Source organism: Oncorhynchus keta, chromosome 7, assembly GCF_023373465.1.
Source record: "Oncorhynchus keta strain PuntledgeMale-10-30-2019 chromosome 7, Oket_V2, whole genome shotgun sequence".
Lineage (NCBI taxonomy): Eukaryota > Metazoa > Chordata > Actinopteri > Salmoniformes > Salmonidae > Oncorhynchus > Oncorhynchus keta.
Window position 1 is genome coordinate 20019987 of NC_068427.1, and position 25454 is coordinate 20045440.

A 25454-nucleotide genomic window follows, 5' to 3' on the forward strand; every position below is an offset into this window, starting at 1 on the left:
CCTGTGAATACTTCTATTTAATTTGATGTGTTTCTCCACTAAGATCTATAGTAACTTCACGGCCTCCTCCCCAGGGCTCGTTCAACTTCCAGGGCCGCCCTCTGATGACCCCGCGGCTGCCCAAGCAGAGGCAGTACCTGCAGGAGCTTCTGGAGCAGGCTGACAGCAGACGGAGCAGACAGATACAGGCCCACCAAGCACAGGACCTCATACACCGCCTGCGACAGGTTCAGCTAGCAGCCGAGTGAGTGTGTGTGTGAGTGTGTGTGTGTGAGGGGGAGCAAGTGCACAATTTCAGAGAGAGGTGTAAAGAAAGAGAATTCAGCAAGGGACTGTATATCCTCTTTGCTTTGCAGCTGGAGGAGCTCAGCAGGAAAGCGCCTGACAGGCAGCCGGCCTCGGAGGGTACCCCATTTGTCCAGGGCTGTATCCAGGCACTCTGCGTTGCGCTTAAGAACATCCCTTAGCCACGGTTATTCAAGTGATCCTGGAATAATAAGGCCCATATAACATGTAAAGAGTTGCCCTTCCTGTCTTTCAATGAATAAGGCCTATAAAAAGTGTTGTTCCTCTTGTTTCAGGGCTGACTGTTGCCTGCTGATAGACCAGTGCTCAGGGCTGCAGCGATGTCTGCAGTTTAAGAGACTCTCCAGCTACAGTGGAGAAACCAACGTGTGGAAGGAAACACGCTACATCAGCAGCATGACACAAAATGTGTTAAGCATCAACAAAACACTCAGTAGTTTTGCTAACAATATTCACTTAGTGTCTTTTTTATTCCCTTCAAAACATACATTTTTCCTTGAACCCCAAATAGAATTCCTTCTGTGGTGCATCACGCCTAAGCAGAGCATAATATTCTCTGGGGGAAAGAAAATATAACATTTACCATGTCTGTCATTACCTTTGGCAAAAACACCTAAACCGAAACAGGCAAAGCTTTATACAAAACTACACACAAAAAGATGCAACCCCTCCATTATTAAAATAAGCATATCCAAAGAGGCAATCACATATGTAATTATTATAGGCGCTACTCTTGCTCTCGAGAACCCAAGGCATTCTCAGCTATAAGCACTGCTTATTGGTGGGAACATGTGAACTATAACGCGACGCTCTGTTTTAATGTTTAGAAACGTCAATCATCATCGTTGCGATACCGTTTTGGAAACATATGGAACCTATCTTTCATATTTGCGAATAAGAATCTTACCAAATAAAAAATATGACCAGACATCCATACAACTGTATGCCTACCATTGACGAACTACACTTCCTCTCCAGTTATGCTTACACAGGTGCTCGAGCACGATAGATAGCTAATAAGCACAGGTGGTCTTCTGTAAACAAGCGCTGCAACATGGAGATATGGCCGTGTGGGAACACCAACCCGATAAAAGGTGTGTAGTAATTTAACATTTTTGTTTTTAGAAAAACATTTTTTTTGCCGATATGGAAGCTACTTTCCTTATGTTTCCAAAATCATACCGCAAGCGATGTGTTAACGATCAGAACAAGCGTAGGTGCTCTTAACAAAACTCCCCCGGCCAGAAGTTACCGTCATGAATAGATGCTAAAGGTAGTTAGCGTCTATGCATGGGCTAGTGGTACACTAGTGTTTATTAAAGCTTCCTCTATCGTGTACACAAACGTCGGGCACCGCACAAACATGAAGTCCCTTGTGGCCCAGTTGGTAGAGCCCGGAGCTTGCAACGCCAGGTTCGTGGGTTCAATTCCGACGAGTACGAAGAAAATATAAAATTGCACTGTAAGTGAGATAAGAGTGTCTGCTAAATTACTCAAATGTAAAAGTCAGTTCCTAATGGTAATGATGTCGGGGATAAAAATGTAGCTTAGTCATCTCGTTAAAACTCTGACACGCATCAACAGGGAAGTCTAGAATAAAAGTACAAGATGAACAGGGTGTCCTATTTTAAATTCTATAGGTTATCTAACTGGTCCTCTTGTAAACCCAGGCTTTGGCAGGAGTGTAGCCTAAAGTATGAAGTGACAACAGGGAGTAGTAATACATTGTCAGTTAATAATATATTGGAGTTGTGCTTTAAAATCAATGATATTGCAGTGTGAACCAGCGTGTACATATTCTTTGCTAATATCTGATAGAATCCTCCAACTAAAGACTAGAATCTGCAGGATGTGTGAGGTCAGGAGGTCAAACGGAGGCCGGCACTATGAGGGTTTGCGTTTATGTCCGGACAAGAGGTCCATCTTAACAGTCTAAAACTGGCGGTCTCCTCCTATGCTTGTCTCCTATCTTTTATCGAGACTAATTTGAAAACAATGGACAGGTAAAGGCAATATGGGATTCACCCATCCACTTTTCCAAGCAAAGGAAGCAAGGTAAAACTATTGAGATGCAACCTACAATAGATGACAGAGACCTTTCGGGAATATGCCATTTCTTCCTAAGTTAGTCTATTAGTTATTAAAGCTAGTCCAAACATGCTCAACGGAGTGTGTTATTAGGGGTTTGGTGACACAGAACAGTCTGTCTTCAGATTCTGTATCAATCACAAATAAATAATCTCAAAATAGAATATAGAATGTATAGAACAGATAGGGTTCCCTCAAGTTACACATGAAACGTCGTGGCACTAACCTGGCAATTTGATGATATGGACACATATAGCGATATGGTAAACAAAGCAATTACAAAAGTCAAGGGGGTCATCAAATGAAATGACTGAACCTTCAGAAAAATACCCCTTAAATTATATTTCTGCTGGTTAACCATTTGTAATCTCCTACAGATGTGCATCCTATGTATTACATTCTATGGGCACTGGGGAGTGTCTAGAGGCAATGGAGTGTCTCGTCTTGATGACCTAGCTGCAGAAGGCTTTGGGCGCGTTCCTCTGCCCAGGCGTTGAGGACACATGCCAGATCTTACAACGCCTGGATAGGTATTTTATGTATGAGTTAACCACATATGTTATAGCAATCTGGTGCTGGAAGGCACTGTCGATGCCGTGGAATGCAACCATTGGTTGATGCATGCAACGTCTGAGCAGGGGAACGTGAGTGATGATTGGTGAAATTATGCGAAATCTGGAGAGGCGGCAGCGCATGTCTGATATGTGTAGCTCCCTTGTGCTGTACTGAGGGATCGAACGTTGGGGATAGAAAGAGAGGTGGCTGATGGAGTTCACACGTCCTGGACTTTCATGGCATCCACGGGCCAGTCGTAGGTGTCCTGGACGAAGGAGTCATAGTCGGGGCTGTAGACATGGGAGAGCACAAACGCCTCCTTGTCCTTAGGCTCCGGGTACAGGGAGGCAATTTTGTGTCTGTACGCATAGTCAACCACCTGAGAGATGGGTAGAGAAAAATATAAATTAGTTACACAGAACACTGATGTATTGATGTGTGGAATGTAATGCTGGTATTGATGGTTTTGTGGGGTGGAGTCAGTCTCTAACCTTGACAGCGATCTTAAAGGACACTTCTCTGATGCCGTTGAGTGGAGGGTAGAGTCTTCCCTCGGCCAGGTGCTCCTCCGTTACCATGTCAGCTATCGCCTGAGAGAGAGAGAAACAGGAAATGAAAAAGAGAAGTAAAGAAATGGAGGGCTCTATGCTCTACCACTTTGGATTTGAAATTATACAATGACTGAGGTTAAAGTGCTGTTTCTAAACACTTCTACATTAATGTGGATGCTACCATGATTATGGATAATCCTGAATAATCATGAGTGAGAAAGTTTGACACACATATCATGCCCCCAAGATGCTAACTTCTTCCCATTACAATAACAGGGGAGGTTATCATTTTTTTTTGGGGGGGTGTATTTATACCTCCTTTTGGGGGGATATTTATACCTCCAACTTTCTCATTCATCATTATTCACGATTCATTCAGAATTATTTGTAATCACTGTAGCATCCACATTAATGTAGAAGTGTTTAGAAACATATTACATTCTTATTTACAATAAAAGTGACTCCAAAATGACAACAGTATTTACCAGTCATTTCTATTGGGCACAAAATAATCTGAAACGCAACCAAAACAAACAGAAAATGCATTCAACAAGTTTGTAGAGTCACAAGCTTGATGTAAAGCAGTGCATTTGTCCCAATACTATTGGTCCTCTAAAATGGGGGGGGGACTATGTACAAAAAGTTCTGTAATTTCAAAACAGTTCACCCGATATGGATGAAATACCACAAAATTAAAGCTGACAGTCTGCACTTTAACCTCATAGTCATTGTATCACTTAAAATACAAAGTCCTAGAGTATAGAGCCAAAACAACAAAAAATGTGTCATTGTCCCAATAATTTTTGAGCCCACTGTATATATTTAAATCAATGATTATTTCAAGAAAGGGAGTATCCATGAATATAGTGCATTCCGAGAGTCCTTCTATCCAAAGGGGGCGTTCTGTCATGCTGGCACAAACTCTGAGCTCACTGGGGCGTGGCTACTGACTGGGCACAAGTTCAGATGAAAAACATTTCTCATTTAGATAGCATTGTGATTTTAGCCATCTTCACAAAACTATTCTCATATTTCATTATATAATATTTACAAAATTTAGGTTTAAACCTGATACATAAGATGTGTACACTTTCAGAGTTACCGTTACCTTGATATACCATCCTTAATGACATCACAGAATAATAAACTTTAACCACATATTTAGAAATCGCCCAGTTTTCCTAACCACACCAATATTTCTACTTTGATTTTTCAAACGACACAAGGTAAATTGGAACAATAATATAAAAATATATGTATTTTACAGGGTATAACGTTTTTTTTTTAAAGGATATTTTACGAGTGGACAGAAATGTTGAAATTGAAACTAATATTATATTATTTAACTTGAACAATATTATTAGATCATTGGATTGATAAGCATTACATACACTCTTTACCTCTGCTGTTTGGGAATGTTTTTTGTTGAAAATGTCAAATTAAAAGGCAAACAGTTACCTCGGCTGTGGTGAGGAAGATGTCGTCGGAGATTTGGCGCACCCCGCAGGCGATGACCCCCAATGCCACGCCAGGGAACACGTAGGCGTTGTTCCCCTGACCGGGGATGAAGGAGCGACCGTCAGCCAGGGTCACCTTATTAAAGGGGCTGCCACTGGCAAAGATGCCCCGCCCCTGGGACAGAGGAAGAAAATGAGAAAGAGAGCGAGCGAGAAAGTGAGAGAGAGTAAAAAAAGAGAGCCTGAATTCTATTTCAGATCATTCTATTTCTATGACAGCAAGGATATTTAGTAAGCGTACATTGATTGGCACTCGAACAAGGGAACAGTGAGTGAATGTCTATTCTCTAGGTTAGGATCAGAGTTTCAGTACCTCCGTGAGTTGGTAGCACTGCTCGGCGGTGCACTCTGCCTTGCTGGTGGGGTTACTCAGGGCGAAGATGATGGGCCTCTCGTTGAAGGACGCCATGTCCTTGATGATCTTCTCAGTAAACGCCCCTCCGATGGCCGCCACTCCTGCATACAGGAGAAGAAAAGAAAAAAAGTACTGAGTGTGAGAACAAAACACGCATATCTTCCTGAGATGCTCTGCAATGTTGAGTTTCTGTCCAGTGTCCATTACTGGTCTGTTTCTAAAGAAACATTCTGTATATGACAGATGAGCCTTAGTTACACTGGTGAGACAATATGTGATCATGGCAACTGACCGATGAGGGCGGTGGGCTTGACGGTGTGCACCACCTCCTCCAGCGTCTTGATGTGGGCGTGGTCATGGGCAAACTCCTCCTTCTCATGGTTCAGGTTTCCTCTGCCCTGTGGGTCACACCATGGTAACATCAGTCAGTCTGACATACAACTGGATCCAGTTCAGGAGGTTGTAACGTTCTGAACGTTGCCCATAGAACTGACTGACATTATTCCCTATTCTACATGACAGTGCAGCATAACTGATCTACATGATCTTTCTATCTGAAAATACTGTAACATTGCATCCTACTGAACCCGACCAATGTCTTGGTGGACAGCTCAGGAGAAGGCTGATTAGATCAGCGTTTTGAAGCTATTCAAGTGTATTAGGAGGTTAGCTATGATAATATGGTATTTCTGTTACCTTGACGATGAGGCCCCTGGAGTCGACCATCCAGATCTTCTTTGCGGCTTCCGTGGCCGACACCCCCTCCTTTGCCATGGCCATGATTAGCAAGTGGGCAATGCCCAGTGCAGCCTGGGTAGTAAACAAAAGCAGTGGTAAAGTCCTTAAATGAAAATACTTGAAAGTTCTCCTTATGTCGTTTTGGGGGTATTTATATTTGACGACTTACTTCACTACATTCCTAAAGAAAATAATGTTCTTTTAACTCCATACATTTTCCCTGATACCCAAAAGTACTTATTACATTTTTATTACTTAGCAAGACATGAAAATGGTCCAATTCAGACACTTATCAAGATAAATCCCTGGTCAGCCTCTGATCTTGCGGACTCACATGCTTCGTTTGTAAATTATGTCTGAGTGTTAGTGCCCCTGGCTATCAGTAAAAAATAATGTTTTTGTAAAAACGATGCCATCTGGTCTGCTTAACATAAGGAATTTGAAATAACATACTTTTGATACTTCCAAAAATATTTTTGCAATTACATTTACTTTTGAGTCATTTTCTATTAAGGTATCTTTACTATTACTCAAGTATGACATCATTGTAAAAATGACAGTTCCATGATGAATCCTGCTACTAAGCAATCTACCCAATCACTGCCATGCAACATGATTATTTTCAAGCCATTTCATTGTTTTATCTTTCAAGGCTTGATTCAAGAGCGAGGTTTCCCCCCAAAAAATCAACATATTTTGGTGTTTATAATGAACACAGATCAGCGCATTTGTCCTCTTACCTCCCCAGCCCCCTGGAACACAAAGGTGTGGTCTGACAGTTTGTTCTTGGTGATCTTCAGAGCAGCCAAGACCCCAGCTACTGCTACTGAGGCTGTGCCTGGGAGAGAGTGAGTGAGACAGGGTGAGAAAGAGACAAGCACAGGAGACATAAGAGAGAGGGTGAGAAACACAAGGGATGGGTTATACGGTTGTTCTCAGAAGTCAGAATGGTTTTGCACATCCATCTTTCAACAGTACACAAAACTCTATTATGAGTCTCTGACTAAGACCACAGGAGGGCTTCAGTCATCCATACAAACAGGAGGGCATCAGTCATCCATACAGCAAATAAGGCGTATGGAGTGCAAATAGATTTGACAGGGAAAAAGAGAACAAGTTACCTTGGATGTCGTCGTTGAAGGTGCAGTAACGGTTGCGGTATTTGTTGAGGAGGCGGAAGGCGTTGGAGTTGGCAAAGTCCTCAAACTGGATCAGGCAGTTCATTCCATACCTGCATTCCGTGGAGCAGTGAACAGTCAGTCAAATTACACACACACACACACACACACACACACACACACACACACACACACACACACACACACAACCTACTTGTCAGTAACTGCCTGCATGAACTCATCGATGAGGTCATCGTACTCCTTTCCTCTGATCCTCTTGTGCTTCAGGCCGATGTACAGGGGGTCTTCCAGGAGTGCCTGATCAAAAATAACATTTCACCCTCAAGCTCTATGACGAGGGCCTCCAGGAAATAAGGGAAGTAACTAAGTGATAGTGGAGCCCTGAATTCCAAATCATCATCTAGCACCTGTCCAACCCCTTCAGAGCTACAGGAGGGGGGAGGGGCGAGGGGTCCATTTGGAATTGAACAACACTGTTATGCAATCTTGGTGAATCCTAAAATGATTGTATTCTTACCTTAACCCTACAGCAGCATATTTAGTTCACTAGGTAAGATATAAACTCAGCAAACTTAACATGTGTTAGTATTTGTAAGAACATAAGATTCAATAACTGAGACATAAACTGAACAAGTTCCACAGACATGTGACTAACAGAAATGGAATAATGTGTCCCTGAACAGGAGGGGGGGGGTCAAAAGTAACTTTCAGTATCTGGTGTGGCCACCAGCTGCATTAAGTACTGCAGTGTATCTCCTCCTCACGGACTGCACCAGATTTGCCCGTTCTTGCTGTGAGATGTTACCCCACTCTTCCACCAAGGCACCTGTAAGTTCCTGGACATTTCTGGAGGGGAATGGCCCTAGCCCTCACCCTCTGATCCAACAGGTCCCAGACATGCTCAATTGGATTGAGATCCGGGCTCTTTGCTGGCCATGGCAGAACACTGACATTCCTGTCTTGCGGGAACTCACGCACAGAAGGAGCAGTATGGCTGGTGGCATTGTCATGCTGGAGGGTCATGTCAGGATGAGCCTGCAGGAAGGGTACCACATGAGTGAGGAGGATGGCTTCCCTGTAATGCACAGCGTTGAGATTGCTTGCAATGACAACAAGCTCAGTCCGATGATGCTGTGACACACCGCCCCAGACCATGACGGACCCTCCACCTCCAAATCAATCCCGCTCCAGAGTACAGGCCTCAGTGTAAAGCTCATTCCTTCGACGATAAACGCAAATCTGACCATCACCCCTGGTGAGACAAAACTGCTACTTGTCAGTGAAGAGCACATTTTGCCTGTTCTGTCTGGTCCAGTGATGGTTTGTGCCCATAGGCGACATTGTTGCCGGTAATGTCTGGTGAGGACCTGCCTTACAACATGCCTCAGGACAGCTTGAGCACTGATGGAGTGATTGTGCGTTCCTGGTGTCGGACAGTTGCTGTCATCCTGTACCTGTCCCGCCGGTGTGATGTTTGGATGTACCGATCCTGTGCAGGTGTTGTTACACGTGGTCTGCCACTGTGAGGACGATCAGCTGTCCTTCCTGTCTCCCTGCAGCGCTGTCTTAGGCGTCTCACAATACGGACATTGCAATTTATTGCCCTGGCCACATCTGCAGTCCTCATGCCTCCTTGCAGCATGCCTAAGGCACGTTCCCGCAGATGAGCAGGGACCCTAGGCATTTTTCTTTTGGTGTTTTTCAGAATCAGTAGAAAGGCCTCTTTAGTGTCCTGGGTTTTCATAGCTGTAACGTTAATTGCCTACCGTCTGTAAGCTGTTAGTGTCTTAACGACCGTTCCACAGGTGCATATTCATTAATTGTTTATGGTTCATTGAACAAGCATGGGAAACCGTGTTTAAACCCTTTACAATGAAGATCTGTGAAGTAATTGGATTTTTACAAATTATCTTTGAAAGATAGGGTCCTGAAAAACTCCCGGTAGAAGTACCTGGTTGTCGGTGCCTACGTCCAGCAGGACTGGCAGACACTGCTGGGGTGGCACTCCTCCGCAGGCCGTGTACAGGGCCAGTTTACCCACTGGGATGCCCATGCCGTAACTGCCCAGGTCGCCCAGACCCAGGATACGCTCTCCGTCCGTCACCACAATGGCCTGGGGATACACACACACGGTTTGGTTCACATGGTGAAAATTGTTTACACCCTTGTGTCCATATCCTGTACCATGGAGTAAAGTGTGTGTGTTAGGCACTCCTTACCTTGATGTTCTCCTCAGGCCAGGAGTTGAGCATGGTGGCGATGTGGCCTTTATCATGGATGGTGATGAAGAGACCTCTGTGGGATACATGCTAACACTTCAGAACCACTATCATCGATAGTCACACAGCAATTCACTGGGTGTGTGTGTGTGTGTTTCATATCTACCGTGGTCTCCTGAAGGCCAGTCCGTACTGTTGGCAGGCCAGCCCTACAGTGGGGGTATAGACAATGGGCATGAACTCCTCTACATCAGATGTCAGCAGGCGGTAAAACAACTTCTCATTCCTGTCCTGCAGAGTCATCAGCAAGATGTACCTAAGAGAGAGAAATGGAGAGAAAATGGGAGGAGAGAGAGAGACAGAGAGACAGAGAGAGAAAGAGAGAGTAAGAGACAGAGAAAGAGAGAGACAAGAGAGACAGAGAAAGAGAGAGACAAGAGAGAAAGAGAGAGAGAGAGAGTAAGAGAGAGACAAGAGAGAAAGAGAGAGAGAGAGTAAGAGACAGAAAGAGAGAAAGACAGAGAGAAAGAGAGAGAGAGAGAGACAGACAGAAAGAGAAATGGAGAAAGAAAATGGGAGAAATAGAGAGAGAGAGAAAGAAAGCAGAACAAGGTGAAACAAAGACCAGTAAGTGATGAGGGAGATGAAAGCTACTGTATTTGTGTATTTTTAGCCATCATACAGTATGTGTGTTGTGTGTGTTTTATTTGCATCTGAGTGAGTGTGTGTGCGTGCTCACTTGTCGAGGGGGTTGCGGCCCTCGTAGCTCTTCATGATACGGAGCACCTGGACGTCCTGGGAGAGGTAGACGGGGGGCAGCAGGCCGTGGATGCCCAGCTGCAGACGCTCCTGTAGGGTGAAGGCCATGCCCTGCAGGGGGGTAGAGACGCACACATCCAACATAAAGGGTCAACGATAGCGCTGTGTAACAGACACCATCCAATGTTGTAGCATTGGTATAGCTAGCATTGATCTAGCTAGTTCTTGTTCACATAAACACCCAGTTATCAGGCCTTTACAATTATTGTCTTCAATAGAGAAGCTTTAGAGCTTTAGCTGTGTTGTGGTTCTGATCATGTCTTGAGCATTCCTTTTTTTTAGGCCTATTGCATTTAGGGAAATTCATATAGTTGCTCAAAGGGCTGACCGGACCCCAACTTTGTGGTCTGGCTGTGCTTAGTGCCACTACTCTGTCATGTCAGTATTCTGGTGTTCCCTCTTTCTCACACACACACACACACACTCGCTCTAGCTCTTTTTTATTTCTTCAAATGGAAAGAATTCCTCAGAAAGCAAGAGGCTCGTCATGGAAATAAAATACAATTTTCAGGAACTTGCTACTGTAAATGTACTACTATTGTAGTGTCAATATGTAAAGTTGTGATAGTCTAATGTAACACTTGCACCTGGGGTTTGGTCCATTAATAATAAACAGCTGTTAATATGTCAATCACAGTGACACAGGTTTCTGGATCAAAAAGGGGCTTAGTTGGTGGGCGTGGCAGGGGGCGTTGCAATCTGCGTGGTCGGCCCATCGGTGCTGCTGAATTTAAAAGAAAACATTTTAGGGCCCCCCCATCTTGGCGGTGTAGAGAAATCTTTGACTTTTTAAGCCAATTTTGTGCATTCTACTAATTTATCCATAAAGTTCAGACAATTTTTTTTGCCGTTTTAAAGCAGATTTGCTGCAATTCTGTACATTTAGGCATGGAGCTGAAAGAAAATGTTGCAATTTTAAAACAAATGTCCTGCTAGTCTACATATTCTGCCATGGAGCTGAGATAAAATGTTGTAGTTCTAAGGTTAATTTCCTGCAATTCCATGCATTTTGCCATGGCTAATGCCGTGTTCTTTTTGGAATTTTCAAATCCCCCTGACTGTCTAGCTTTTATTTTGGTGACTGTTAGTACTCAAAGATTATATTATGAAAAATATATACTGTGCCTTAAGAAAGTATTCATACCCCTTGACTTATTCGTCATTTTGTTATGTTACAGCATTAATTCAAAATTGATTAAATATATTTTCTCACCCATCTACACACAATACCCCATAATGACAAAGTCACAAGATGTTTTTAGACATTTTTGTTAATTTATTGAAAATTCTGAAATATTTCATTTGCATAAGTATTCACACCCCCAAGTCAAAACTTTGTAGAAACCCCTCCGGCAGCAATTACAGCTGTGAGTCTTTCTGGGTAAGTCTCCAACTGCTTTCCACACCTGGATTGTGTAACATTGGCACATTATTCTTGTCAAAATTCTTCAAGCTCTGTCAAATTGGTTGTTGATCATTGCAAGACAACCATTGTCAGGTCTTACTATAGACTTTCAAATAAATGTAAGTCAAAACTGTAACTTGACCACTCAGGAAAATTCACTGTCTTCTTGGTAAGCAACTCCAGTGTAGATTTGGCCATGTGTTTTTGGTTAATGTCCTGCTGAAATGTGAATTCATCTCCCAGTGTCTGGTGAAAGTAGACTGGTGAAAGCACAACCCCGGCGCCGACAAAGATGGCCGCCTCGCTTCGCATTCCTAAGACACTATGCAGTATTTTGTTTTTATGTTATTTCTTACATTGGTACCCCCAGGTAATCTTAGGTTTCATTACATACAGTCGGGAGGACCTACTGAATATAAGAGCAACGTCAACTCACCATCATTACGACCAGGAATATGACTTTCCCGAAGCGGATCCTGTGTTCTGCCTTCCACCCAGGACAATGGATCAGATCCCAGCCGGCGACCCAAAACAACAACGTCTTAAAAGGGGCAAACAAAGCGGTCTTCTGGTCAGGCTCCAGAGACAGGCACATCACGCACCACTCCCTAGAATACTACTCGCCAATGTCCAGTCTCTTGACAACAAGGTTGATGAAATCCGAGCAAGTGTAGCATTCCAGAGAGACATCAGAGACTAACGTTCTTTGCTTCACGGAAACATGGCTCACTCGAGACATGCTATCGGAGTCGGTGCAGCCAGCTGGTTTCTTCACACATCGCGCCGACAGAAACAAGCATATTTCTGGTAAGAAGAGGGGTGGGGTAGGGCTGGTAAAACCCTGGATCATTGTTATTCTAACTTCCGCAACGCAACGCATATAAGGCCCTCCCCCGCCCTCCTTTCGGAAAAGCTGACCACGACTCCATTTGTTGCTTCCAGCCTACAGACAGAGACTAAAACAAGAAGCTCCCGAGCGCAGGTCTGTTCAATGCTGGTCCGAACAATCTGATTCCACGCTTCAAGACTGCTTTGATCACGTGGATTGGGATATGTTCCGCATTGCGTCCAACAACAACATTGACGAATACGCTGATTCGGTGAGCAAGTTCATTAGAAAGCGCATCAACGATGTTATACCCACAGCAACGATTAAAACATTCCCAAACCAGAAACCGTGGATTGATGGCAGCATTCGCGCAAAACTAAAAGCGCGAACCACTGCTATTAACCAGGGCAAGGTGACTGGAAACATGACCGAATACAAACAGTGTAGCTATTCCCCCCGCAAGGAAATCAAACAAGCTAAGCGTCAGTACAGAGACAAAGTAGAGTCGCAACTCAGACACAAGGTATGTGACATGGTCTACAGTCAATCACGGATTACAAAAAGAAAACCAGCCCCGTCGCGGACCAGTCTTGCTCCCAGACAGACTAAATAACCTTTTTGCTCGCTTTGAGGACAATACAGTGCCACTGACACGGCCCGCTACCAAAACCTGCGGACTCTCCTTCACTGCAGCCGACGTGAGTAAAACATTTAAACGTGTTAACCCTCGCAAGGCTGCAGGCCCAGACGGCAACCCCAGCCACGTTCTCAGAGCATGCGCAGACCAGCTGGCTGGTGTGTTTATGGAAATATTCAATCAAACCTTATCCCAGTCTGCTGCTCCCACATGCTTCAAGAGGGACACCATTGTTCCTGTTCCCAAGAAAGCTAAGGTAACTGAGCTAAACGACTACCGCCCCGTAGCACTCACTTCCGTCATCATGAAGTGCTTTGAGAGACTAGTCAAGGACCATATCACCTCCACCCCACCTGACACCCTAGACCCACGCCAATTTGCTTACTGCCCCAATAGGTCCACAGACGACACAATCGCAACCACACTGCCCTAACCCATCTGGACAAGAGGAATACCTAAGTGAGAATGCTGTTCATCGACTACAGCTCCACATTTAATACCATAGTACCCTCCAAACTCGTCATCAAGCTCGAGACCCTGGGTCTCGACCCCGCCCTGTGCAACTGGGTACTGGACTTCCTGACGGGCCGCCCCCAGGTGGGGAGGGTAAGGTACCAACATCTCCACTCCGCTGATCCTCAACACTGGGGCCCCACAAGGGTGCGTTCTGAGCCCTCTCCTGTACTCCCTGTTCACCCACGACTGCGTGGCCATGCACGCATCCAACTCAATCATCAAGTTTGCGGACGACACTACAGTGGTAGGCTTGATTACCAACAACGACGAGACGGCCTACAGGGAGGAGGTGAGGGCCCTCGGAGTGTGGTGTCAGGAAAATAACCTCACACTCAACATCAACAAAACAAAGGAGATGATTGTGGACTTCAGGAAACAGCAGAGGGAGCACCCCCCTATCCACATCGACGGGACAGTAGTGGAGGGGTAGTAAGTTTTAAATTCCTCGGCGTACACATCACGGACAAACTTAATTGGTCCAACCACACAGACAGCATTGAGAAGAAGGCGCAGCAGCGCCTCTTCAACCTCAGGAGGCTGAAGAAATTTGGCTTGTCACCAAAAGCACACACAAACTTCTGCAGATGCACAATCGAGAGCATCCTGTCGGGCTGTATCACCGCCTAGTACGGCAACTGCTCCGCCCACAACTGTAAGGCTCTCCAGAGTGTAGTGAGGTCTGCACAACGCATCACCAGGGACAAACTACCTGCCCTCCAGGACACCTACACCACCCGATGTCACAGGAAGGCCATAAAGATCATCAAGGACAACAACCTCCCGAGCCACTGCCTGTTCACCCCGCTATCATCCAGAAGGCGAGGTCAGTACAGGTGCATCAAAGCAGGGACCGAGAGACTGAAAAACAGCTTCTATCTCAAGGCCATCAGACTGTTAAACAGCCACCACTAACATTGAGTGGCTGCTGCCAACATACTAACTGAACTCCAGCCACTTTAATAATGGAAATGTATGTAAAAAATGTATCACTAGCCACTTTAAACAATGCCACTTAATATAATGTTTACATACCCTACATTACTCATCTCATATGTATATGTATATACTGTACTCTATCATCTACTGCATCTTTATGTAATACATGTATCACTAGCCACTTTAAACTGTGCCACTTAATATAATGTTTACATACCCTACATTAATCATCTCATATGTATATACTGTACTCGATACCATCTACTGCATCTTGCCTATGCCGTTCTGTACCATCATTCATTCATATATCTTTATGTACATATTCTTTGTCCCTTTACACTTGTGTGTATAAGGTAGTATTTGTTGAATTGTTAGGTTAGATTACTCGTTGGTTATTACTGCAATGTCGGAACTAGAAGCACAAGCATTTCACTACACTCGCATTAACATCTGCTGACCATGTGTATGTGACAAAATTTGATTTGACTGAACCAGGTTTTCCTCTAGGATTTTGCCTGTGCTTAGCTCCATTCCTTTTCTTTTTAGTATCCTGAAAAACTCCTCAGTCCTTAACGATTACAAGCATACCCATAACATGATGCAGCCACCACTATGCTTGAAAATATGGAGATTGGTACTCAGTAATGTGTTGTATTGGATTTGCCCTAAACACAACACTTTTTATTTTACCTTTATTTAACTAGGCAAGTCAGTTAAGCACAAATTCTTATTTTCAATAGACGGCCTAGAAACAGTGGGATAACTTCCTTGAACAGGGGCAGAATGGCCTTGTCAGTTCGGGGATTTGATCTTGCAACCTCTCAGTTACCCGTCCAACGCTCTAACCACTAGGCTACCTTTGCTTTGCCACATGTTTTGCAGTATTACTTTAGTGCCTTTTAGGAAACAGGATGCATGGTTTTGAATATTTGTATTCTGTTCAAGCTTCCATCTTTTCACTCTGCCAGTTAGGTTAGTATTGTGGAGTAACTACAGTACAATTATTGAACAATCCTCAGTTTTATCTTATCACAGCCATTGTCGAAAAGATATTAGTTTGTCTCTATGGATGGTTTGTCCTCTGGCAAATCAACTGTAAATGTCTGTGTTCCTCAAGGCTTTGTTTTAGGACCACTATTGTTTTAATTTACCTCTTGGTGATGTCATTCAGAAACATAATTTTAACTTTCACTGCTATGCGGACGACACACAGCTGTACATTTTGATGAAACATGGTGAAGCCCCAAAATTGCCCTCCCTGGAAGCCTGTGTTTCAGACGTAAGGTAGTGGATGGCGGCAAATGTTCTATTTTTAAACTCAGTCAAAACAGAGATGCTTGCTCTAGGTCCCAAGAAACAAAGATCTTATGTTGATTCTGACAATTAATCTTGATGGTTGTATAGTTGTCTCAAATAAAACTGAAGGACCTCTGCATTACTCTGGACCCTGATCTCTCTTTTATCAAGACTGTTTCAAGGACAGCTTTTTTCCATCTACGTAACATTGCAAAAATCAGAAACTTTCTGTCCAAAAATATGTCCATGCTTTTGTCACTTCTAGGTTAGACTACTGCAATGCCCTACTTTCCAGATACCAGGATAAAGCACTAAATAAACTTCAGTTTGTACTACAACACGGCTGCTAGAAAAAAATGTATAATATTACTCCAGTGCTAGCCTCTCTACACTGGCTTCCTGTTAAGGCAAGGGCTGATTTCAAGGTTTTACTGCTAACCAACAAAGTATTACATGGGCTTGCTCCTACTTATCTTTCCAATTTGGTCATGCCGTACATACCTACATGTACGCTATGGTCACAAGACGCAGGCCTCCTTACTGTCCCTAGAATTTCTAAGCAAACAGCTGGAGGCAGGGCTTTCTCCTATAGCGCTCCATTTTAATGGAATGGTCTGCCTATCCATGTGAGAGACGCAGACTCGGTCTCGACCTTTAAGTGTTTATTGAAGACTCATTTCTTCAGTAGGTCCTATGATTGAGTGTAGTCTGGCCCCGGAGTGTGAATGGAAAGGCACTGGAGCACCGAACTGTCCTTGCTGTCTCTGCATGGCTGGTTCCCCTCTCTCCACTTGGATTCTCTGCCTCAAACCCTATTACAGGGGCTGAGTCACTGGCCTACTGGTGCACTTCCATGCTGTCCCTTGGAGGGGTACGTCACTTGAGTGGGTTGAGTGACTGACGTGATCTTCCTGTCCGGGCTGGCACCCCCCTTGGGTTTGTACCGTGGGGGAGATCTTTGGGGCTGTGCTATGGCCAAGTTGGTGGAGTTATATCCTGTGTGTTTGGCCCTGTCCGGGGGTATCGTCGGATGGGGCCACAGTGTCTCCCGACCCCTCCTGTCTGATCGGGCTAGGATCAGTCTGTTATATCTGGAGTATTTCTCCAGTCTTATCCGGTGTCCTGTGTGAATTTAAGTATGCTCTCTAATTCTCTCCCTCTCTCTTTCTTTCTCTCTCTGAGGACCTGAGCCCTAGGACCATGCCTCAGGACTACCTGGCCTGATGACTCCTTGCTGTCCCCAGTCCACCTGGTCGTGCTGCTGCTCCAGTTTCAACTGTTCTGCCTGCGGTTATGGAACCCTAACCTGTTCACCGGATATGCTACCTGTCCCAGACCTGCTGTTTTCAACTCTCTAGAGACAGCAGGAGCGGAAGAGATACACTGAATGATCGGCTATTAAAAGCCAACTGACATTTACTCCGGAGGTGCTGACCTGTTGCACTCTCTACAACCACTGAGATTATTACGGTCATCTAGGAACATTTGTACATTTTGGCCATGTTCTGTTATAATCTCCACCTGGCACAGCCAGAAGAGGACTGGCCACCCCTCATAGCCTGATTCCTCTTCCTAGGTTCTGGCCTTTCTAGGGAGTTTTTTCTAACCACCGTGCTTCTACACTTGCATTGCTTGCTGTTTGGGGTTTTAGGCTGGGTTTCTGTACAGCACTTTGTGATGTCAGCTGATGTAAAAAGGGCTTTATAAATACATGTGATTGATTGATTATGTTTTAAAGTCACCATTGGCCTCATGCTGAAATCCCTGAGGTCTCCTAATTTACCAGCAACTGAGTTAGGAAGGACACCTGTATCTTTGTAGTGAATGGGTGTATTGATACACCAACCAAAGTGTAATTAATAACTTCACCAAGCTCAAAGGGATATTCAATTGCTTTTTTTACTAATAGGTTTCCTTCTTTGCAAGGCATTGGAAAACCTCTCTGGTCTTTATGGTTGAATCTGTGTTTGAAATGTACTACTCGACTGAGGGAACTTACAGATAATTGCATGTGTGTGGTACAGAGATGAGGTAGTCATTCACAAATCATGTTAAACACTATTATTGCATGCAACTTATTATGTGACTTCTTAAGCATATTTTTTCTCCCAAACTTATTTAGGCTTAAAACATAATTCCACGTTGATATTATGGAGTACTGTGTGTAGGCCAATGACATAAAATATAAATGTACTTCAATTTAGACTGTATCACAGCAAAATGTGAAAAAAGTCAAGGGGTGTGAATACTTTCTGAAAGCACTGTAGGTCCATTATCTTTATCATATGTGTTGTTGTTTTTTACACTATTTGGATTTAGGCATCCCAAAAAAATGCTTAGGTGGCCAGCCCAAGGATTTTAATCGCAGAAAAATCACTGCTTTCTCATACTATGTGATGTTAATGGGGATTTTTCCCCTGAGTCAGATGAACTCGTGAGAACCTAAGAACTGTTTGATGGTGTGATTGTTAAAATGTTTTAATAACTGGTGATATAAAATGTCCTTCAATATGCTGAGGGGTTAATGGGACTGTGTTAGAGATTTATGGTCATAACTGAGAGCAGACTTTGAAACAGTTGTCTGGAGGATGAAAGGTCATGTATTGGTCCCTTTCTACAACCTACAAGTCTTTGCTAAGTAAAGCCCCACCTTATCTCAGCTCACTGGTCACCATAGCAGCACCCACCCGTAGCACTCTCTCCAGCAGGTATATTTCACTGGTCACCCCCAAAGCCAATTCCTCCTTTGGCCGCCTTTCCTTCCAGTTCTCTGCTGCCAATGACTGGAACGAACTGCAAAAATCACTGAAGCTGGAGACTCATATCTCCCTCACTAACTTCAAGCACCAGCTGTCAGAGCAGCTCACAGATCACTGCACATAGCCAATCTGTAAATAGCCCATCCAACTACCTCATCCCCATACTGTTATTTATGTTGCTCCTTTGCACCCAAGTATCTCTACTTACACACTCATCTTCTGCACATCTATCACTCCAGTGTTTAATTGCTATATTGTAATTATTACGCCACTATGGTCTATTTATTGCATTACCTCATTTGCACACTGTATATAGACTTTTTCTATTGTATTATTGACTATGTTTGTTTATTCCATGTGTAACTCTGTGTTGTTGTTTGTGTCGCACTGCTTTGCTTTATCTTGGCCAGGTCACAGTTGTAAATGAGAACTTGTTCTCAACTAGACTACCTGGTTAAATAAAGGTGAAATAAAATTAAAAAACATTCAAACATTTAAATAAAGTGCAACAAAGACATAAGTAATTCAACCACAAGATGGAAATACATTATTCGCACTTACATAATCTGACACACACACACACACAGTTAAACCTGTGAGATAGAGCAGCAGTTAGAGGCCCTAAAGTAAAGCCATCAAGGAAGCACAGCTGACTTGCCATGGCAATTACACTTTCATAGATAGAGAGAGTTGGGTAATGCAAAGAGCAGACTATAGACACCTATACCCTATAATATGAAAATGTCTGGTGTACAAAAAAGGCCATCAGTGTTTTTTTGTGTGTTTTTGAATCATGTTTCCTCACATAGAAAGTGCAGAACAGCAGTTCTAACAATGGACAATTCCTGTCCAGTTCAGTCTCATTGGCATCAACAACAATGACCTAGAATAACCTGAAGAGGGGTGTCACATGGCCCCTTTTGGATTGGGCTATAGAGAGGCTATAGAGATCCCAAGGCTCAATTGAACCTACATCTGCAGGGGCAAACAATATCAGAAACAGAACCATTCTTGCATTTCACTCTTCACCCTTTATATCTATGTTACTATAATGTTCCAAACCAGACAGTCACACCCCCTTTACCTAAAGCTCCCTTATCAATGGGAACTTTGACTGACCTGATACTTACAGGTGGTTTTGCGAGCCAATGCTAACTAGCGTTTGCGCAATGACTGTACCCATAGACATCCAGTCATTGCACGAACGCTAGTTAGCATTGGTTAGCAAGAATACCTCCAACTTCCTTCATACTGGGGACAGAGACATAAAAATGGTATCCACGAGTTCATCTGACACTGGGGGAGTACAGAAAGGGCCTAATTTACAAAATCCTAAAGTATCTAACCACACACACACACACTGTTTAACATTGCAACATATAATCTCAATTGTTTAAATGAGTGCAGTGGCGTTTCATCTGATGGCACTGCACTGTCTGTGGTGGTCTAGGGATTTACCTTGTTCAGGTGGGGGTTTCTGGTGATGTCATAGCCACGCTTCTTGGTGCTGACGCTGCCCTTGCGGCTCGAGTCCGAGTGGCACACTCTGACAGCCTCGAGGCAGGTCGCACGGGCCACAGTATCAGGATGGCCCGTTGTGCCCGCGAGGACCCTCATAGCGCCCACTGTCATGCGTCTGCACAGCGACACACTCCTGCCTGGTAGGGAGTTCATATTTCCTGTGAAGAGAGAGGGCGGGAGAGGTGTTAACTTTTCCTAAATAACTTCTGTTTAAAAAGAGAAGGGTGCAACTGCAGCCTGAAATTCAGGGCGTTCCTGCATGTGGGCATTCCTGCATCTGCAGGAACCCTCTAAATACTTCTATTGGTCCATTTTTAAGCTATGACTCTGGTATATAGGCGGGAAGCAGGGGCATTTCAGTACAGTAGGTGGCGGTAATGCATCATAAAGTTGGATGCCAACTGCTTATAAACCCCACAGAAGAAAACGCGGGGGCAACAACAGTTGCTAGCTTTTATTTATTTAATTAGGAAAGTCAGTTAAGAACAAAATATGATTTACAATGATGGCCTAGCAAAAGGCAAAATACCTCCTGCAGTGACAGGGCTTGGGATTTATTTTATTTTTAATAAATACAATATAAATATAGGACAAAACACACATCACAACAAGAAAGAAAGCATAGCTATATAGCTACCCATATGGGCACTGTTATCCTGCAGTTCATACGATGACGGCTGGGGTTTGGTAAGCGGGAACGATGACACTGTGTGCTAGTTTAGCTAGCTAGTCCAGGAGGAACTCCTGTACACGACAAGGGGGGCGTTCATGCAGTAACCAATGGAATGGGATGCCCGAGGGCACATGCAGGAATGCCCCGAATTGCGGCCTGCAGTTACATACTATTTTATTTATAATAAAAAAATACAGAAGAGCTAGAATTTCATGCACGCAACCTGCATACCATCCAATGTCAGCATACAGTTGGCCTCCACATACAGTAGCCTAAACAACGCTAGGCCCTGAATCTATAACGTATGGCTAAGCATTTAATTCAATAAGGAAGTTAATTCAACACTCGCAGTAGGTAAACAACAGGTGCCACGATGATGATGGCATTGTAAATATGGTGTTTTTCAGTATCCATCCTAATCGACAAGTTAATTTTGCATCTTGTTGTGCAACTGTGAGCTATATATGGTCTCCAAATATAGGCAGCAGCACACATTTTGGGTTATTTACAAAACAAACTAAGTACCTTTAGCTCGCTACCTGAAAACCGTTTGACGCTGCCCTTGAGTTCCTATCCGTAAAAGCCTTCAATCTTCATAGGGTTTGGTGGCAGACGACTGTTTTTCTCCGTCGCTGATGTTTTTATCAGTGGATGTTGAGATGAATAGTCTGAAACAGCTGATACAAGCTTCTTTGACATTGAGACTTCACTTCCCAATGAATCTGCAGAAGAACCGCCCTTTTCGTCAAGACCGTCCAATCAGATAAAGCGAAATGTGATTCATGTCCCGACGCTCCTCCTTCCTGTTTCAGGGTACTGTATTTTCCATTGTTATAATTTATAGCTCTTCCTGTATCATATCAAAGAGAGTACCCGCACAGGCAGAAGGGATAACCCAGACACATCACAGGGGCTATAAAGCTGAAGCATCCGTTTACAGCGTTTTCTCACCACCAAATATGGTAGTGAGAGGAAGTCTAGTCGCGGGTCGTGGGAAATGGAACGAGGAGAAACTGTGCCGGTCTAATTTTCTTATCGATGAAACATCTGATCTCAATACATTTTCTGTTCGCAAAAGTCAAATCTGTTACGAATACAGTGCAGTAAGTTTTATAGACTTGACGCTTTGCCAAAGTAGAAAAAAATTGCGTTGTTTGTGCACTCCAGAAAGGCGTTCCCTATAATAAATATATGATACAATAGGATCTCGCTAGTTTGTGCTTGGCTTTGCCCACCTCCTTGCTTGTTTAACCCGCTATGCTTAATTTGCTCCCACTGTAAACGCCATAGGTGTAACTATTTGTGGTACTAGTGTTGGAGTCTTTGATCATATCCACGTAACTGAATTAAACAGATGCTCTGTCCGGTCTGCAATGCTGAGTCAACCTCCAGATTCAGATGCACTGTATACCCACAGAGACACTGAGAAAAAGTGCAGATGTTCAGAGTTGTGCGCCACCATGCAGAGAAGTACTTATTGAAATTTTATTTAACCTTTATTTAACTAGGCAAGTCAGTTTCTTATTTTACAATGACGGTCTACCCTGGCCAAACCCTCCCCTAACCTGGACGACGCTGGGCCAATCGTGCGCTGCCCTATGGGACTGTACTACATTCTGTTCTGTACTGTACTGCAGCATTAAGTCAATTCAATTCAAGGGCTTTATTGGCATGGGAAACATGTGTTAACATTGCCAAAGCAAGTGAGGTAGACAACATACAAAGTGAATATATAAAGTGAAAAACAACAAAAATGAACAGTTAACATTACACATACAGAAGTTTCAAAACAGTAAAGACATTACAATTGTAATATTATATATATACAGTGTTTTAACAATGTACAAATGTTTAAAGGACACAATATAAAATAAATAAGCATAAATATGGGTTGTATTTACAATGGTGTTTGTTCTTCACTGGTTGCCCTTTTCTCGTGGCAACAGGTCACAAATCTTGCTGCTGTGATGGCACACTGGAATTTCACCCAGTAGATATGGGAGTTTTTCAAAATTGGATTTGTTTTCGAATTCTTTGTGGATCTGTGTAATCTGAGGGAAATACGTCTCTCTAATATGGTCATACATTGGGCAGGAGGTTAGGAAGTGCAGCTCGGTTTCCACCTCATTTTGTGGGCAGTGAGCATAGTCTGCCTACGGCGGCCTTTCTCAATAGCAAGGCTATGCTCACTGAGTCTGTACATAGCCAAAGCTTTCCTTAATTTTGGGTCAGTCACAGTGGTCAGGTATTCTGCCGCTGTGTACTCTGTGTAAGGCCAAATAGCATTCTAGTTTGCTCTGTTTTTTTGTTAATTCTTTCCAATGTGTCAAGTAATTATCTTTTTGTTTTCTCGTGATTCGGTTGGGTCTAATTGTGCTGTTGTCCTGGGGCTCTGTAGGGTTTGTTTGTGAACAGAGCCCCAGGACCAGCTTGCTTAGGGGGCTCTTCTCCAGGTTAATCTCTCTGTAGGGGATGGCTTTGTTATGGAAGGTTTGTGAATCGCTTCCTTTTCAAATCAAATTGTATTTGTCACATACACATGGTTAGCAGATGTTAATGCGAGCGTAGCGAAATGCTTGTGCTTCTAGTTCCGACAATGCAGTAATAACCAACAACTAATCTAACTAACAATTCCTAAACTACTGTCTTATACACAGTGTAAGGGGATAAAAAATATGTACATAAAGATATATGAATGAGTGATGGTACAGAGCAGCATAGGCAAGATACAGTAGATGGTATTGAGTGCAGTATATACATATGAGATGAGTATGTAAACAAAGTGGCATAGTTAAAGTGGCTAGTGATACATGTATTACATAAGGATGCAGTCGATGATATAGAGTACAGTATATACGTATGTATATGAGATGAATAATGTAGGGTATGTAACATTATATAAGGTAGCATTGTTTAAAGTGGCTAGTGATATATTTACATCATTTCCCATCAATTCCCATTATTAAAGTGGCTGGAGTTGAGTCAGTGTCAGTGTGTTGGCAGCAGCCACTCAATGTTAGTGGTGGCTGTTTAACAGTCTGATGGCCTTGAGATAGAAGCTGTTTTTCAGTCTCTCGGTCCCAGCTTTGATGCACCTGTACTGACCGTGCCTTCTGGATGATAGCGGGGTGAACAGGCAGTGGCTCGGGTGGTTGATGTCCTTGATGATCTTTATGGCCTTCCTGTAACTTCGGGTGGTGTAGGTGTCCTGGAGGGCAGGTAGTTTGCCCCCGGTGATGCGTTGTGCAGACCTCACTACCCTCTGGAGAGCTTTACGGTTGTGGGCGGAGCAGTTGCCGTACCAGGCGGTGATACAGCCCGCCAGGATGCTCTCGATTGTGCATCTGTAGAAGTTTGTGAGTGCTTTTGGTGACAAGCCAAATTTCTTCAGCCTCCTGAGGTTGAAGAGGCGCTGCTGCGCCTTCTTCTCAATGCTGTCTGTGTGGTTGGACCAATTAAGTTTGTCCGTGATGTGTACGCGGAGGAATTTAAAACTTACTACCCTCTCCACTGCTGTTCCATCGATGTGGATAGGGGGGTGTTCCCTCTGCTGTTTCCTGAAGTCCACAATCATCTCCTTAGTTTTGTTGACGTTGAGTGTGAGGTTATTTTCCTGACACCACACTCCGAGGGCCCTCACCTCCTCCCTGTAGGCCGTCTCGTCGTTGTTGGTAATCAAGCCTACCACTGTTGTGTCGTCCGCAAACTTGATGATTGAGTTGGAGGCGTGCGTGGCCACGCAGTCGTGGGTGAACAGGGAGTACAGGAGAGGGCTCAGAACGCACCCTTGTGGGGCCCCAGTGCTGAGGATCAGCGGGGTGGAGATGTTGTTGCCTACCCTCACCACCTGGGGTCGGCCAGTCAGGATGTCCAGGACCCAGTTGCACAGGGCGGGGTCGAGACCCAGGGTCTCGAGCTTGATGACGAGCTTGGAGGGTACTATGGTGTTGAATGCCGAGCTGTAGTCGATGTACAGCATTCTCACATAGGTATTCCTCTTGTCCAGATGGGTTAGGGCAGTGTGCAGTGTGGTTGAGATTGCATCGTCTGTGGACCTATTTGGGCGGTAAGCAAATTGGAGTGGGTCTAGGGTGTCAGGTAGGGTGGAGGTGATATGGTCCTTGACTAGTCTCTCAAAGCACTTCATGGTGACGGAAGTGAGTGCTACGGGGCGGTAGTCGTTTAGCTCCTTAGCTTTCTTGGGAACAGGAACAATGGTGGCCCTCTTGAAGCATGTGGGAACAGCAGACTGGTATAGGGATTGATTGAATATATCCGTAAACACACCGGCCAGCTGGTCTGCGCATGCTCTGAGGGCGCGGCTGGGGATGCCGTCTGGGCCTGCAGCCTTGCGAGGGTTAACACGTTTAAATGCCTTACTCACCTCGGCTGCAGTGAAGGAGAGTCCGCATGTTTTCGTTGCAGGCCGTGTCAGTGGCACTGTATTGTCCTCAAAGCGGGCAAAAAAGTTATTTAGTCTGCCTGGGAGCAAGACATCCTGGTCCGTGACTGGGCTGGATTTCTTCTTGTAGTCCGTGATTGACTGTAGACCCTGCCACATGCCTCTTGTGTCTGAGCCGTTGAATTGAGATTCT

General features: G+C 44.1%; 1 protein-coding gene across 2 annotated transcripts; it reads right to left on the minus strand.

Annotated features, from left to right (window-relative positions):
* Positions 1 to 757: 757 nt before the first annotated feature.
* On the minus strand, positions 758 to 21656 carry me3 (malic enzyme 3, NADP(+)-dependent, mitochondrial). 2 transcript variants are annotated; one of them, XM_035773585.2, is made up of 15 exons: positions 21399 to 21656; positions 20124 to 20344; positions 10208 to 10338; positions 9635 to 9784; positions 9469 to 9544; positions 9201 to 9362; positions 7443 to 7546; positions 7232 to 7341; positions 6851 to 6948; positions 6069 to 6182; positions 5665 to 5770; positions 5331 to 5473; positions 4959 to 5132; positions 3441 to 3539; positions 758 to 3328 (listed from the first exon to the last, which is right to left on the minus strand). In XM_035773585.2, the coding sequence occupies exons 2-15, from the start codon at positions 20337 to 20339 to the stop codon at positions 3167 to 3169; spliced, it is 1845 nt and encodes a 614-aa protein (XP_035629478.1). In that variant the 5' UTR covers positions 20340 to 20344; positions 21399 to 21656; the 3' UTR covers positions 758 to 3166. The 2 variants fall into 2 exon arrangements, with proteins under 2 accessions (XP_035629478.1, XP_035629477.1); XM_035773584.2 differs by having other exon boundaries at positions 21385 to 21655.
* Positions 21657 to 25454: the final 3798 nt, after the last annotated feature.